The sequence below is a fragment of the Myotis daubentonii genome, chromosome 11 (assembly GCF_963259705.1).
Source record: "Myotis daubentonii chromosome 11, mMyoDau2.1, whole genome shotgun sequence".
NCBI classification, from domain to species: domain Eukaryota; kingdom Metazoa; phylum Chordata; class Mammalia; order Chiroptera; family Vespertilionidae; genus Myotis; species Myotis daubentonii.
The window spans coordinates 39,135,333-39,152,705 of record NC_081850.1 but is presented as its reverse complement, the minus strand read 5'-3'; the positions used below and the strand labels follow the sequence as shown (position 1 = coordinate 39,152,705).

The following is a 17,373-nucleotide window of genomic DNA, read 5'->3' as shown; positions in this document are numbered from 1 at the left end:
AAGGATGTGATAGAATCATGTTTGCTTTGTAGAAGCACAATTTAATCAACCCGATGGGAAATGGATTAGAGGAGGATAAAGAACAAACCAATTAGTGGTATGTTGGTACCATCTGAGTAAGATGTGACGAAGGCCCAAACCAAGGTATATCGAGAATAAGATTGAGTGGAACAGTATTTTAGAAACTCACATTTCTCAGTTAGTTTGTGGAAGGTGCTGTTGTTTTTCCTCTCCAAACAGATCCCAACGTGAGATGAGGACACCAAGAAAACACCCCACTGTTTTTGCAGGTGACAACAGGGACACATTACATGTGGACCCAAGCATGACACAGTTTACAGATGTCACTTACATATAGCACTCAACAGAGACAAAATCTGATAGTATCCATGGAGAAAAGGTTTCCAGCCAGGTGCCCACAGCCTAAAAGAAACACCTCATATGTAATAGGTGCTGACTAAATGTGAATAGGCCACTGAATCAAAATAAAACATTTGCCGGTCCTATGCTTTGAGCAAGTAATAACATTTTGAAAATATTTGTCAGTGATTAGACTCACCTTTAAGGAAAATTGTGGTTCTCATTCTAATCAGCTGTTAAAAGATGGAATTTAAAGTAAAAAGTTGAGGCTCTTTATGCTTACATGTGGAAAAATCAATGCTTTACAATGTCTCATCTGAACAGAATCACTTAATGGAGTTGCTTGCCTCCAAGATGATCACCGTTAATATATTCCTTCTCTCCATATATGTATGCTTCTCTTCCATCAAGAGATGGAGTCTATTCCTTCCCTTCTCTTGAATCTGGGCTGCTCTTAGTGACTTGACTAATTGAAAATAAGGAAATGATATTTTGGGAATTCTGAAGTCAAGTCATAAAAAGCCCTGTTGTCTCTAGCTGGGCCTCTTTGAAAACTCTTTCTTGGAATTCTCACTGAGAGAAGCCAACTGCCACATAAGAAGTCTATCTATCCTGAAACCACCATTCCTCAGTTCCCTCGGCCATCCCAGGCCTGGGGCCACACTTGGAAGTAAAGAAGCCATATTGGATAGTCCAGCCCCAGGAGATGCCATGTGGAGAATTGAGGCCCCAGACATAGAGTCCCAGTTGAGCATTGATAGCCATCTTCAGTCATTCCAGCTTCTCCAGCTTCTCCCTAGATATCATGGAGCAGAGATAAGTCATCCCTACTATGCTCAGCCTCAATTCCTGACCCTCAAAACTATCAACACAATAAATACTGTTTTACATCACTAAGTTTTGGGATGTCTTGCCAATTAAAAGATTATCAGAATATATGGTATACAACTCTATGAGTTAATTGAGACTAGGACCGAATAGTCTTCATCTCTCTACTCCTAGCTTAGTTCCAGGCACATAGTAGGCACTCATATTGTTTGTTGAAAAAATAAATAGATGTGCAGATGTCCACATGGCGTGTTTGTAAGTTCCTCTTTACAAATCTGCTTAGTGTCTCTATTTCTCAAATGTAAGAAAGAACTGGTGATCTCTCACCTCTCTGAAGTGGGGAAGTTATTTCTGCAGCCTGGACTGGGAGTGGCCTTGTACCACTGGGCTCCCCAGGTGAGCAGAGCACTGGTGATCCCAGGACAGAGCTCTGCATTGCACACAGAGGCCCCAGCTACTGGTCGTGCTACTTAATAAGAAGTGACTCTTTCCTACGGGACATTGTAAGACAGTGTTTTGATAATAATAAATGCTTATAAGGATTTGTCAGGCACTTCTCTAATCCCTTTGCAATTATTAATTCATTTAATATTTACAAATTGATTAGATTAGTGCTATTATAATTCTCATTTTACATATATGAAAAATATAACACCTAAAGACTACATAACTTAGACAAGATCGCACAGCTAGCAAGTGACAGTTTAACTTTGGGAAGGACCATGCTGTTACTTATGACCCAAAGCCATGATATTTGGGAGGAAGTGGTAACTTTTACTGAAGATGGAAAAGAAGATTTTAAAAAAATACCTTTCTGCATTACCATAGGCAGGACATGTAATTTTTCTGTCTTTAGTGTTACATTTAGTAATTTGCTTTGGCTTCAAGAAAATAATAAAATTTCATTTTTCTTTAGAGTATTTGAAATTCCATGAGAAATGATGTCTCTTAAATACCAGGTTGATATTAGCAATCTTTTTTATCTACATAAATAAAATTTTATCATATTGTATCTGAATAAATTAATAGAAGGTGTTTATGGAGGGCATTAAAAGGGCTTCTCTCCTCAAAAGCCATTAACCTAAGTCTAGCTCTTTGAGTCCCATTGAATTTCAAATGCATTTTCTAATTTTTTAATCTAGGAACAAAACTCTGTCATTGCAGGTAATTAAATTCATCCTGAGAAAAGTGTGTATATGCGGGTGGTATTGCATTCGAACAGAATACTAATAGCAAACAGTGGGAAGTTTTGTTGGTTCCTCTGAGCATTGGATGAACCTTGACCTATTTCAGATAACTCTGCAATTCATCTAAAAAGCTCCAGGTCACAAGTACAGCATTTACATGGAAACATAAATGCCATAGTATAAAGATTTCCCTCACTTCAATAACTACACTTCCTAAATCAGAAAACCTTCCAATTTTACACTTGATCTTAGCCAAAAGGCTGAGAAGCGATAGAAAACCTTCCAATTTTAGGTATGCCAAAGAAAGCATTGATGTGTGGAGTCTCAGATTAACAGCTTCCATAAATAGGCAACCCTTTGTCAAAGACCCAGTTCTAGAACTAAAAATTTTACATGACACTGTAACCATGTTTTGATGTCAAGAAATTTCTAATCACTATTTTAAAGCCATAAAAAGAAATCTAAAATGGGCTTATTTCTATTTTTGCTGACTATTAAATATCACAGTCCAGATTTTTAAATCATTCCACTGTTTGCAGGGGGAAGATAAAAATGGAAAAGGCTAGGAAAGCAATAATTTCAAGAAAGCAGGCTTCTCAATATCCTACAGAATATGGCCACGAAATAAGAAAGGGCTCTTGGGGAAGACAAGAAGCCTTTGTGCCAAACATAAGACATTGGTTCAGCACAGCAAACACTTGTGAAATTAGAAGCAAATGTAATTGTCAACATACTAAATGCCCTTTCCATCAGCCTCATTTACCAGTCATTTGTTTATCTCCTCCAAACGCACCTGATTTTTCTCCAAATGTTCTCTTTATCACAAAAGGAAAACCAATTTCCTACAACAAATACACTTACATTTTTACCCTCAATGCAGATTATTAGGAAACTGAAAGACGTATTGATGGGTTCCAATCAGGAAAAGCAGCACCATTGAGGGAAGGCTGAATGAAATCAGTAGACTCAACTTCAAGCATCTGAGATGACCAAGCTATGTGACTTTGTACAAATCATTTAACCTCTTGAGCCACAATTTCCTCTTCTGCAAAATGGAAAACCTGTTGACACAGTTTTTCATGAAGATAAAAAGAGATTATCACTGTAGCCCACTGTGTCATATACCATGATGTGCTATGAACATGTCACATGTTGTACAGGATCTTTTTCAAAACCATGTTATTAAACTCTTTAGATCAAAGGAATGAGACCTACTATCTGCTGTTTCTTTGTCAAAAGTGGGAGATTTGCAAGTGTTGGGAAGTTGTTAAAGGCAAAGAAACTTCAAAATTGAGATTTTCCTCTTGATGCAATCGGGATGATGGAAAAAGAACTAAACAAGGAATAGCAGTTATTTAATGTTTAATGAGCATCTAGGTGCTTTATAAGGACCACATCAACTTTGTTTCACCTAAATCCATCTCTGCTCCATCAATGATAGGCATCCCACACTTTGGAAAACAACCAACCAAAAGAATTCTTCTACTTCAAAAAATAGAATTCCATGGTTATTATTGCTAAGTCATTTATGCAAAACCACAGCTTTAGTCAGCTGCAAAACTAGACTAAAAGTATAAGATTCTTAGTGTCTTTCATATCTCCTAACCACTGAAACACACAATCAGCTAAGCTGTACGTTATGCCTCAATATTTACAAAATGACAGGCTGGGTACAAGTAACAGATCCCTCAGACAGATAATTACCTCAGGGAACTGGGATTTATTGCATATGGTTAGCAATGGGAAACAAATTTTAAGTTCTCAAAATTAAACACCTGCAGATGAATGATTGGATCTATAAGTGACTAATCAGGAGAGTTTCTTCTGTTGTTAATTGTGTACAACATCTATGTACATTTGATATTGCAGAATTCTCTAGACCCTTCCACATGGGTTATTTGTCAAGTAGACACGTGCCCAGGTACAAGTGCTCAGGACCTGACTCCTTAAGAAAAGTAATTGGCAACACAAATGTAATTATATCACTTTCCAACTTAAATCCTTCAATGGCTTCTCATTGCCGGGAAATAAAATCTGAGCTCTCTAACACTATGTCCAAAGTTCCCTGTTATCTTGCCCTTGCTCATCCCCTCTGCAGCCCCATCCTGTTCCATCTTTTCTTTTGCTCTCTATGCTCCAGGAATACTGACCTTCTTTTATTTTCTCTAAACTAGGCCTGTTCATGCTCTTTTGTCTGCCAACAATGCTCTTGCCCAGACCCCTTGGTCACGCTAATGCTCATTCATTCCTCAAGTCTCAGATAAAGCAGCACTTCCTCAGTGGAATCTTCCTTGAACCCTCCAGATTACATTATATTCAACTGTCACAAGCGGCTTCTTTTTACCACTGTCAATCACAGTTGAATTGCTGATTCATATCTTTCTTCTCCACTGGTGTGAAGGCTGGAAGTGTATATATATCATCTGTCCCTGTAGCCCTGCATGTACCACAGTGTCTGGCACTAAATAGCTATTACTAAGCAATTGTTGAATGAATGAGTAAATGGTTTCAGACTGGTCAACACCTAAGGCCACAGTGTCTTCCAACATAGTAAACTTCAGAGGATCTAGTATCCCTTTTCAACCTTATCGGGACCATCCTCTTTTCCTAAAGGTATATGTTCATGATATAAAATTTCCAAGGGGCAGAGGAGTAACCCATTCCACTACGGACCTGAGTGACATTCAGGATCCTTGGTATAGTTTCATCATGAGGAATGCAGCCTCCTCAAAGATGGGTCATCATACTATCTAACCTACAGGGTCCAGGTAAATCCTCACACAATATTGGAGCAGAGCAGGCCGCTGATACGAAGATGCTCTCAAGCTTCCCATCATGTTTGCTTTTAAGCAACACCATTTGTCATGCTTTTATGTTAAAGGAAATTTCATCATTTCCTGTTCAAATAGCCACCATGACAAAGAGAGGCAGTGGGGTAGGGCGCTTGATGTAATAAAAAGCAGTGCGTGGTTGCCCTGGCCGGTGTGGCTCAGTTGGTTGAGCATCGTCCCTTGCACCAAAAAGTCACCAGTTTGATTCCCTGTCAGAGCACATGCCCGGGTTGTGGATTCAATCTCCAGTAGGAGATGTGCAGGTGGCAGCCAATTGATGTTTCTTTCCTTCTCTCTTTCTCTCTCTCCAAAATAAAAAAATGTTAAAGGCAATGTGGTGTCCTGGAAAGAGCGCTAGACAAGGATTCAGAAACCTCGGTTCTGGTTCTGGCTCTGCCATGTATTTGCTGAGTGACCTTAAGCATCTGGCTCTCTGTGAATAAAATGTCCTTCCCTTTTAAACTGTATAAATATTTTGGCTATAGGGTTCTTGTAAGCATCAAATGAGATCATTATATTTTACTATTGTACATAGGAATTGCTGATACTTCAGTGATAAAAAGTTGTAAACTTTAAAATGCTAGGCAAATTATGGTTATTTTGTCACTGGTCTTAAGAACAGTTTTATCTTCCTCATTTTGGACAGTATCTGTTAACAATAAAGTGAATTTTTATTCCCTGCCATTTGATGGCTGGTAGAAATAGCCCAGTTCTCATCAGGCTAGTAAGAGGAGTTAAAATTAGTTATGATTGCTCCATGTTTAAGAGATCAAGGAGGATTGATTGGATATGACGCACCTCCTGCTTGCAGTAATTCTCCTATAGTATAAAAACAGTCTTTTAATGAAGTAGTCAATATGATACCTCCGTATGGGTCAGGCCCTTGTTGACTATAACACAGCAAAATCTCAACATAAATAATGATGATGTGAATCATAGGCCAGATAAGCTACCACCTACATGAAATAATTTAGAAAAAATGTAAGTTCTGTTTATCCTTATTGATACTCAAAAAACCATTACTGAGATATGACCTTTTTTTTCACAATTAGAGATTAAGTTAAAATTTAAATATTTAGAAAAGAAATACAGTAAAATTTTACAAAGATGCTAATGATTAATCGAAAGCATTTTTTATTACAACACTTGAGGATGAGGGAATTAAACACGTGCCGTATAAAAGAAAGAAAAAGAAAAAAGAACCAAATCTTCCAATACTTTGCTCTTTTAAGTTCTGAGACATTAAAATGGATTTATTTGTTTTTTATGGGGGTTTTTTGTGGGTTTTTTGTGTGTGTTTTTAAATTTTGTTTTATTGCTTAAAGTATTACAAAGAGTATTACATATGTCTCCTTTTTTCCCCCCTTGACCTTCCCCTGGCCTCCCCTACCCCCCAGTGTCTTGTGTCCATTGGTTATGCTTATATGCATGCATACAAGTCCTTCAGTTGATCTCTTATCACCCCCCTCCCCAACCCTCCCCAGCCTTCCCACTGTAGTTTGACAGTCTGTTCGATGCTGCTCTGCCTCTATATCTATTTTTGTTCGTCAGTGGATAATGGTCTTTATTATCCACATATGAGTGAGATCATGTGGTATTTTTCTTTCATTGACTGGCTTATTTCACTTAGCATAATGCTCTCCAGTTCCATCCATGCTGTGGCAAATGGTAAGAATTCCTTCTTTTTTACAGCAGCGTAGTATTCCATTGTGTAGATGTACCGCAGTTTTCTAATCCATTCATCTGTTGATGGGCACTTAGGGAGTTTCACGGTGGGTTTTCTTTTAAGTATCCCATTCAAAATAACTGTTGTGAGAAGCATACCGGAAGAGGAAACTCCTCTCTAAGGGAAGTTGTCATAATGCTTTCCTTCGTTCTATAATGTCTCTCAGCAATATGTACAGAATAGGAGCTGGGTTCACCTGTTTGGGCGCTGGTTTTAATTGCAGACTTATCAATGAATCTTTGCGGGACCAGCTGCTGGTGACCATCCAGAAGACCTTCACGTACACTCGAACGCAAGCGCAGCATCTGTTCATCGTCCTCATGGAGTGCATGAAGAAGAAGGAACTGGTATGTAAGCAGTGTCCCGTGAGTGGCAGAGCCCTCTCCACAGCCCCTCTGTCTGTTTCACTGTTTTCTTGAATCACACACTGTTTCCCCCTCCCCTGAGGCCCCATTGGCTTCTGTAGTTTCCTCCCCTCAGTAGCTAAGACACTGCTTTTCCTGCCCCAGTTTAATGTGAGACAGGGTTTTACATCATTTCCTATTGAAGCTCACCCAAATGCTTCTGATCGCCTCAACCAATGAGTAGACGAGATGAAACAGGTCACCTCCTGGGAAATGCTCCAGTAAATCCTCTCTGAGGTTTGGGGTTTCACTGTGCTGTGAGTCGTGAAGCACGGATGTGCTTGTTGTCAAGTAACTTGGTGACACAGGGTCCAGGCTACTACCCTAAGCTACACAGGTAGAAAATGGAGGAATGTATCCAAGGAATGGTGGACATTTCTGGCGTTTCTGAACATTTCCTGCATCTGGACAAAGTGTCTTACAGAATGTGAGTAACACAGAGACCATCTGCTAGGGTGAACAGGAATAAAAAGAGCTAACATGCAATGAGCCCATGCAATGTGCCAGGCAGGATGCTCCATCTTCACATGTACTAACTCCTACAATGTTTGCTACTACCCCAGTGAGAGAGGTACGGTTATTGTTTTTACCGGACAGATACAATTGATTAGTAAATGTGGAACTAGGGCTCAAAACCAGTGGCGTTTAATGTCTGTTGGAAATATCTTTATTCTGAAATTGTCTCACTGAGGCCAGTGTAGTGAACCCACCCACTTTGGGTAGATTCTCCGAAAGCCTGGGCAGGCAGGGCATATTCTCAAAGGGCCCTGGAGCCCACCTGCTCACAGGGGAGGTAAAGGAGCAGTTTAACCCAGCCGGTGGTCTCACTCAGGTTTTAGATGATCTCAAGACTGCGTGTGAATCCTGGAAGGATTGCCTCTGGGGAGCACTTCATCTCCAGAGGGGCACCAGGGCCAGACGCTAAAAGGCTCAACCACAGGGGGATAGGAGAGGAGCCGGTGCTAACTACCTTCGTCCAGTTCTGCCACTAACTGTGAGCTCCTCGAGGCCTGGGCCGGAACTGCCTGCTTCACCGTGGTGTGCCTATGCCTGTCCCTGTCCCCGCCGCACAGAGAAGCCAGGGTGCAGATGGGGTTCATGAATGACCGCTGAGCCTCTATCCACCCGGGAGTGTCCCTGGCATTCTCCCACCTAGAAGGCAGTGAGCTCACAGCTGTTCAGCTCACTGCTTCCTCTGCTCCCACAGAGACACAAGCAACCCTGAGCTTCTACATGCTACACTGTAGATTTTCTCCTGACTGAGCACCAATGATTTCCCAATGCTGACTGTGGAACTTTATCACAACTATATATTTCAGCAGTCCTGCAAATTTCCTAGAAAAGCATTAGGATTAAAATTCTAGGAACCAATTGGAAGTCATAAAACCAAATGAGGCTGAATGTGCTTCTCTGAGTATTTCATAGGACTGTCCCCTGGGATTCTGCCTGATAATCGTCATGTCACTTAATCATGGCTCCCGCCGAAAAGGTCAATGGCCTTTTAATGTGAGATCTTTATTGCAAGATATATGGGGTACCCCTAGCTGTCGGGTAGGGCAATGTGATCTTAAGAAGAAATGAATTGTCCTTATCTCCACATTTGGGCAGAAAGCAGTTAGAATTTTAAAATCATAAATGGAGTTATAATAATTTCAATTTTTGAGGGACAATTTATGTGCATGGACAGTACTAGGTGCTTGATAAAGGAGGTAGGCATTACTTTTCCCTGGAGGGAACGGGAGGTTACCTGAGGCTGGGCGAGGTGCAGGATGTGTGCACCACAGGCAGGAGGCACTGCACTAGGACTGCCTTGCTCCAGAGCCCAGCTAGCTTCTACCCACCATGCTGCTCAGTGAGCACACAGAACAAGGAACTTTGCATGGTGAGGTTGCTCCTTGCTTTTATCTCCTTCAAGTTTCTTTTGATTCCCTTTGAAAACTAAATGGAACATAATATTCTGAGGTCAATCTAACCATTGCCAAGTTCTGCTAAGGGATTTGTTTTCATCCCAGCATCCTAGTAACGGGTAATGAAGAACTGCACTATGAATGTATATGTAGCTAGTGAAACGGCCTCTGGGCTATGTGGCCTCGTGGAAAATATGCATCAATGAGTGTTTTGTGTGAATGCTTTCTATTCCATATCATCCTTGACAAAATTCACTCATCTGCTTATTTCCCACTTTGGGTCAAAACAACATTTCAAAACCTGTCGCCTTCTGAGAACATATATCCCCCTAGAAACCAACCTGTGAGCTAAGTCCCATCATTGTTATCAAGGAAAAATTAAATTCAAAGAGATTAAAAATATCCACAGCAGCATATTAATTATGGGGGGAGGATATAAGGGATAAGAAGAAGGGGGTAGAGAGACACTCTTCTTCCCTCCCCAGAGTTACTTTCTCATGGATTCAATGATACGTACTAGACTCTCTAGATTCACTATTTCCTCACCTTTTCCCTTACAGTTCATTTTGTCTTTCCATTGCTAGTTCCTCTTCGTTCTCTCTATTCTATAAACAGATATTCATCAAATATCAATATTGGCTCTTTCCCCTTTCAATCACTATTCTGACTTCATTTATCATTTTGAGGCAACTCTCAAATGCAAATACCTAGCCTTGTCTTCCCCAAGCTCCTGCATTTCTGAATTCCACATATATCAAGTTTAGAACACTCTTCTCTCTAACACAATGTCTGTGAAGAAATAGAAATTTTCTTTGCAGTAGATGCTGGATTGTACCTAGCTACTTTTAAGTTTATTTGACTATCATCGTAACATTAATAAAATCCAAACATTTTAAATGAGAAAGTGGAAAGAGAATACAAAAAAAGTATTGCTCCATTAAAAATGTTTTTCTTATTAGTCTCAATTCACAGTGGGTTACAGGTTAAGTTTTGGAAGTTCTGAAACTTTTTTAGATGATTAGATTATCACCATTCCAAGAATAAAGATGCTGCAGGCTTTGAAGTCAGTTTAATACATAACAATGAACAAGTTTTTGAATCCCTAGAGGCCTTTGTTTTGTCTTCAAGAAAGTTGAGGTAATAATTGTATTTATATTATTGGGTTAATTATAAGAATCAAATGAGTTAACATATGCAAAGAACATAGAAAGCACTCAATAAATACTTTTATTTTAACAATGATGATGATGATGATGTCTATGTAGCATCCTTTCTTTACCAAAGATTATCTTATGTCCTCTTCTTCGATACCACAACCAGCCCTGCTAACATCAGTATTAGTATCACTATTTTATAGAGGAAAATAAAGACTCAAAGACTTAAGTGACAAACCCATGGTCACGTGGCTAGTTAGTAGCAACCACGTAACTTGAACCAAGAGCATCTTTCTGCAAGTCCTGGGCTCTTTTTTCCATATTTCAGCTGATTCCATATCTAAATATTAGGTATGACCAAGTTTAAAATGAATTTAGTAGAAGCCCATTTTCTCTCTCACCCCTGGAATAATCTGAACAAGTATTCATTAGACTCTGAGGTCCCTGGAGAAAAAAAAAAGAATACATTGTCAGTTGCTTTTCCTGGAATGCCCTCTGCCCCAATGTAGCAGTCATTATGTTTCTGCAAGGACAGTGTAAGCACAATGTCCAGGTCACTTAATATTTCTACATCAAGGACAAACTAATCTTTCCAGCATAATATTTAACTAGGCTAACTATAAGCCCCAAATCAGACATCCACTCATGTCCACACAAAAATAATCATTGAAATAAAAAAGGAATTTAAAAGAAATGTTATTTATACAATTGCTTGTCACGACAACTAATATTAATAATAACACCTTTCATTTTATGATTGGGGCCCAATGTATGAAATTCGTGCAAGAGTAGGCCTTTGCAGCCACAGCAGCTGCCTCAATTTCTCCCTCGTAGCTGGGGTGGCTGCCTTGATCCCACAGTTGCAGCCCCGGCTTCGTCCGGAAGGTCTTCTAGAAGGTCGTCCATAAGGTCATCCAGAAGGATGTCAGGATGGCCATTCAGTTGATTATGCTTTTATTATTAAAGATGTACTAGAGACCCGGTGCACGGATTCATGTATGAGTGGGGTCCCTCGGCCTGGCTGGCAATCGGGCTGATTGGGGCCGTCTTGCCCAGTCCTGATTGGGGCCAGCTGACTTGGGGGAGGGACTGTGGGAGGTTGGTTGGCCAGGGGAGGAGGGACCACAGGAGGTTGTCTGGCTGGCCTCGATCGGGGCTGGTGGGAGGGGCCGCAGGAGGTTGGCCAGCCACAGGAGGTTGGCTGTGGGAGTGCACTGACCATGAGGGGGCAATTCCTGCACTGAGTGTCTGTCCCCTGGTGGTCAGAGCGAGTCATAACTACCGGCCAGTCATCCAGTCATCCAGTCATAATGGTTGCTTAGGCTTTTATATATATAGATAAAGTATTATAAGGTATTATAACTCCTTATATGGACAGAGTTCTGTTGCATTCCTTCTGCCATTTGAGCTGCAAACAATGGGGCAAGAATTACATCTATTTTTCTGCTAACCAGAAAAAGTAAACAAATTGGAGAAGACCAGAGAACTATACAGAAAATGCCCATTTGATTTTCAACTCACTATCCAGATGTCAGATTCTCTCTCAAGATCAACAAAACTGCATCAAATTTCAATGCCCCTGACCTTTTTCAGCCATAACCAGTAGATTAAAAAAATAGAAAAATATAGAAAGTACTGTACTATCTTTTTTTTGGGGGGGGAAATAAATAAAAATAATACAATAACCAAAATATAATAATACACAAAAACAAACATATCATTGTATTGTATTCACTTTAAGAGCTTATTTATTATATAATTTACATGACAATTGTTTTGAGTTCCAGCTCTAGGAAGATATTCCTACATACTGGGGTGATTCCACTCTGTATTCCCACTCTGCCTCTTGAATCCATGGTCTTACCATGACCATCTAAACCACTGGTCTTTGCTTGGTGTCACAGCCCCCATCCTCTCCACTGTAACTAACCAACAACTGCTGCATGACTCCTTGTAAGGAGCAGCTCTCATAATGAAAGCCCTATTACCCTCACTAGTGTTTCCCAAAGTGAAAAGTGCTGATTGCAAATGAGATCATTTCAGGTGAAATGCAAATTAATATTTTTAAGAGGTGTTTTTTATTTTCACATATAGATAAAATAAATAATTATAATAACATAAAACCATGGGTATTAAACCTAAATAAACACAAATTTTAAAGGAAATTCATTTGGAAAAAATATATAATTGTAGTGTTGATATATAAATATAGCAAAAAGATGAAGATTGTACAAAAATGGACTTCAGAATTAAGTTTCAGTTCCTTAGCCTGGCATTAAAGACCCTCTGTGATCCAGAACTAGCCTGCCTTTCCAGCCACAGTTACTAGGACTACTACTCTTATCTTATACTCTAGTCTAACCAAATATAATTTTCCTTGAGGAAAAATCTATGCCTCATATTTTTCTTTATTTTGTGCAAGCTCTTGAATCCTTTCTCCAATGTTAAATGCACTAGAATTGAATCTCCACCTCTATCCTACAGCCTATTCCCAATATGAATTTTTCTATTCCAAATAGGAATATTCAGGCTAGTGTTTTCCCTGGATTCCAGGGAGCACAAATTCTTAGCCTAGTGTTTGAGAACAATTAGAAGTCTTTAGAGAGTTCTGCAAACCCTTAAAAATATATGCAAGATTTTGTGAACATAAGCATATTATGGGAAGAATGCATTCAATTCTTAGATTCCCAAAGGTATGAATAACTCATAGTTAAGAACCATTGTGTTAGAGGTCACTCCATGGCAGCAACTAAGTTAAACTCATAGGAGCCATATATACCGTTTTACATTCCTCCTAGTTTCTCAGAGACACCACATCTGGATACATATTTAACTTCTGAGCAGTTTTTAAATATGCAAACCTCCCTGTTTCTCATTAGCAGTTTTTATGCAGGTAATCCCTCACATGCTAAATATTCAGTCTTGTATTTCATAAAGTCATCAGCTTATGAACAGGCTATGAGCCAAGGATCGATCCCAGAATCAATTTTCTCATAAAGCAATATGAATAATTTAGCAAAATTCTGCTTTGCTATAGAGAGTCTGCGAACAAGAAACCCAGAAATGTAGTAGGGAAGGAGAAAAAGGTTATCATCCCTTTCTTTGGGACAGACTGACCCTAGACGAGGTTGTTCATATATTAACATTTGAGTAACTGCTCCCTCCTTCTCTGCAGCATTGCCTCCAGAAACACCCCAAAACCCTCTTTAGCATCCTAATAGGACTCCTCCCCACCCCATCTTCTCCCTCCAGCATTACCCATCTCTCACCTCCTACAAGTAATTCCATGCCCTCCCTGAAGAGGAGCTGGTCTGGGAATCCGGAGGCCAGTAGTGTTATTGAATTCACATTCATGTACGTGGGACTGGTAGCTCATTGACCTCCATGACATACTTGAACTTCCAATAGAGAACACATGCTGACCCAAAGGAATGATCAATTGGAGGACTTTTAGGAAGTCTAACAACTGAAGGGGAAGTACAGGTGGGTAGGGTGAGGATGGGGTCGGCTACCACTTGAGTTTTGTTTAGAAATCTCTTTCCCATGTCAACTCTCACACTCAAATTATTTCCAACTCTGCCTCCTACAGCATCTTCATGATGGGTAAAGGCAAGGAAAAAGAGAATGCTGAACATTGCACACACTGGGCCACCCTTTCTCTCTTTTAAATGTATCTTAGTTCCCTAACCCTTTCCCAGTAATATTTCTTTGACTAAGGTTGTAGGACTAAAGTTTGAAAACCACTGCTCCAAAATAGATGTTTCCCATCTTATCCTGTTCCTCCACTCCTGATTCCACAACATGTACTCAAACCTGTTCAGCTTTGTTGTGTTTTTGACCCATAGTGTTTGCAGAAGGAAGCGGGGTGGAGAGTTGAGGGGGCAAATAAATGGGAAGGAGCTGTCAGGGCTATTTATATGCATGTGTTATTTGCAAACCAGGTGTCTGAAACCAGGTACTGTCTGCTTTCTCTTCCATGCTAACCAATGTGTATAAAATACCTCATATCATTTAAACTCATTTACCCACATTCCTTCTATATTGGTATTTATGTTTCTTCTTATTAGATGCGAGGCTCAGTAAATGAATACATTCATCAAATTCCAAGGTTTCAGCCAAGGCCATTAGCCCGATGTTGATTACATGTCGCCCAATATATCATTTTCCCTGTTTATTATCTCCCTTCGCCAAACTCAAACCTTGCCCTGAGAAAATTATCCTAATCAGGGAAAACAAGCATGCACCGCATAAAAGATTAGCGTTGCTACCATTATCTCTATCATTGCTTTTGGCCATCTTCGCCCTCAAAGAGAATTTAAATGTTTTACCTGCTAATCTCCTCCTTTATTTTAAGAATTATTTTCCTTTTTTCCCATCTCATCTGGCCCTTTCTCTCTTGTATTTTATTTACTCTGCTGCCCAGTTCCACTACCTGTTATCAGCACACAGTTATCAGTTATAAGAGCTGGTGCTCAGGCTTTATAATGAGACTGGGTTGTCATCTTCATTTCCATAACGATATGACTCACACTTTATTCACCCCTGTCATCCCATTGGCCTGTGGCGGCCACATGATTTTAGTTTTCTTCTTCTCCTCTGCCTCTTTCTTCCTTTTAGTCCATAGAAATGTAGACACATAATCCACAAAGGTATAGAGGTTTGGGGTGTTAAGAAACACAGCAGTGGTTCTCAACCTTGGCTGCACATTGGAATTAACTGGGGAGCCTTAAAAACTACTGATGCCTGGATTCCTCCTCCCCCAACCCCCAGAGATTCTGACATACTTGCCCCAAGCTGTGGTCTGAGTGGGAAAGACATTAAAGCTCTCCCAGTGGACTTCCTGAGATAAGGGCCTTCGTGCTTCTACACCATTACTTCTGACACCTTCTATTTGGTTCTGTGCCTTTGGGCCTAGAGAAGATCTGGCATAATTTGCCACAGGAGATGGGCATGATTTTTCTGGAAAAATATGTTAAAATGTCATTTATGAAACTTCATTTTCCAAAGATACTGACTGAAGCATCATTATACATTGAGAGCAGAGAAAGAGCATAATGAAGTGAAACTGGTCCCAAATGACTTGGTTTCAAACATTGTGATCACATTCTTCTCCAAGCACTTGGCCATGACTTTTAACAAGTGATGAGAATGACTGCTGTGGCTTCTCACTACCACACTGTGGGCTCTCTGCACATGCCAACGATGAGCCATCCTATATAATAAAGAGCTAATATGCTTCCTACCAACCTGTCCCAGTGGGAAGAAGGGGCAGTCCTACCCAGGGGAGAGGAAGATTACAGTTTTCAGCCCTCCTGGTGGGGGCAAGCTGACTTGGGACCCAAGAAATAGAGATTGAGTTTTTCTGGCAGCATGTCAACCTCCTCCAGAAGCCTTCCTTGACTACCCAGTATACAGCAGTTTCCCCTTTCATCTCCCTATTTATTTACTCATAGCACTTACCACACTTTGCAATTTTCTTATTTATTATTTTTGCATGTGTTTTATGTCTATCTGCACCTTTAGCTGGCATATCTGTATTGTCCAGCATGTCACACATTTCTAGATACAAAGTAGATCCTCAATTTAAATATTGCTGAATAACTGAGCAAATGCAGCCCAGCTCTGCCATGTCTGATGCTGTATTTTCTCCCCACACCCTGTTTTATAACTACTATTTAGGATGAGCTTTATTTCATCTTACTAGTAAGACTCAAAACAATGCTGTGTGATAGGTGTTATTTCTCCAATTTTACAGATTAAGAAATTTGGTTTCTTGCCTAAATCAACATGATAACTGAAATGGCCAGGATTCAAGCACAGGTGTGTCTAATTTCAACACATTTGCTCTTTTCACTCTGTGACACTATTTCTAAGGAAAAAAGAGAGCGTACTGGGAGAATAGATAATCTTTCCAACAACTCAGCAACTGTGTTTCTCATTTGTTTTTCTTCCTCCCCTCTTATTTGTTCATTCCGTCTCCCCAGGTCCCCATTTCACATTGCAAAAACCGTGCACGTTCGCCGGCAGGAAATGGGGAAATATCCCTGTCACAGATAGCACTTTCTGAAACACTGAAGTCAGAAAGCCACTCTGAACGCAGGCTCTTTTTCCATGGCTCTCCGGAAATCTCCTCTCATCATACCTATTTCAGAGCCTCGATGCCGCAGACCTCAGTGGACCATTCTCAACCCTTGCACCTTCAGAGAGACGCCCCTGAGTGGCTGGGAGCTCCAAAAAAAGGCCAGATAATGCCCCTACCAACAGCCCCAAAACTCAGGCCGCACAAGAACTAGCTTTCAAGCTCCATTATGAGGGCAAATGAGGGCAGGGTGATAGAGGAGAGGACCCCAACGTAACACAGATAGAACTTGAAATTGCTCAGACTTGTCACTGGCTTATCTGTGGCTTTAAATGCCCATGTTTCAACTCTGCTGATGATAAAATGTTTCTCGACAACCCGATTTCCAACCAGACCTCAACCATCTGCCATCCATGAGCCATAATCTCTTTGTCTTCCTCTTTCATTGGTCCTCGGAAGCCCTCCATCCCCACTGCAGCTGTTTCATCTCCTTTGTGGGGGTGGATTCTGTCACTCTGCCAGCTTAGCAGACTTGGTAGCTTTCTCAGCCCCAACAGGATCAGCCAGAGGGCTCAGAGAGAATTTTCTAAACCTCCTCACATGCCGACTCCCAGACACCCTGTGGGCATGGGCACACAGAGGGCGGGAAGCAGAGCAGATGCCAGGCACAGCACACCTCGTACACAAATAAACACGGGCATAAGCAGCCAAAGCTCAGGACAGAAAAAGCCAAGTAGGAAATGCATCTCTTTTGAAATCCAAATCATCACACATGCCACCAAATTGTAAGCATTGAACAGAAGTCCAAGAACCGCCAGTGGCGTCCGTGAGGTGGGCTCTAGCTTACAATATCCATTCACATTCCCCTTCGGATCCACTTCCAAGCCACACAGCGTA

At 40.6% G+C, this 17,373-nt stretch overlaps 1 protein-coding gene and 1 pseudogene across 5 annotated transcripts in view; one reads left to right on the top strand and one right to left on the bottom strand.

The window, feature by feature from the left end:
- Positions 1 to 17,373, top strand: part of TRPM3 (transient receptor potential cation channel subfamily M member 3) — a 713,055-nt gene that overhangs the window by 551,718 nt on the left and 143,964 nt on the right. For all 5 annotated transcript variants that reach the window (XM_059656889.1, XM_059656891.1, XM_059656887.1 and 2 more), the window contains one exon: positions 7,156 to 7,279. In XM_059656889.1, the coding sequence (XP_059512872.1) occupies positions 7,156 to 7,279 (124 nt within the window). The remainder of the gene's footprint in view (positions 1 to 7,155; positions 7,280 to 17,373) is intronic.
- Positions 2,502 to 2,647, bottom strand: LOC132212949 (U2 spliceosomal RNA; annotated as a pseudogene).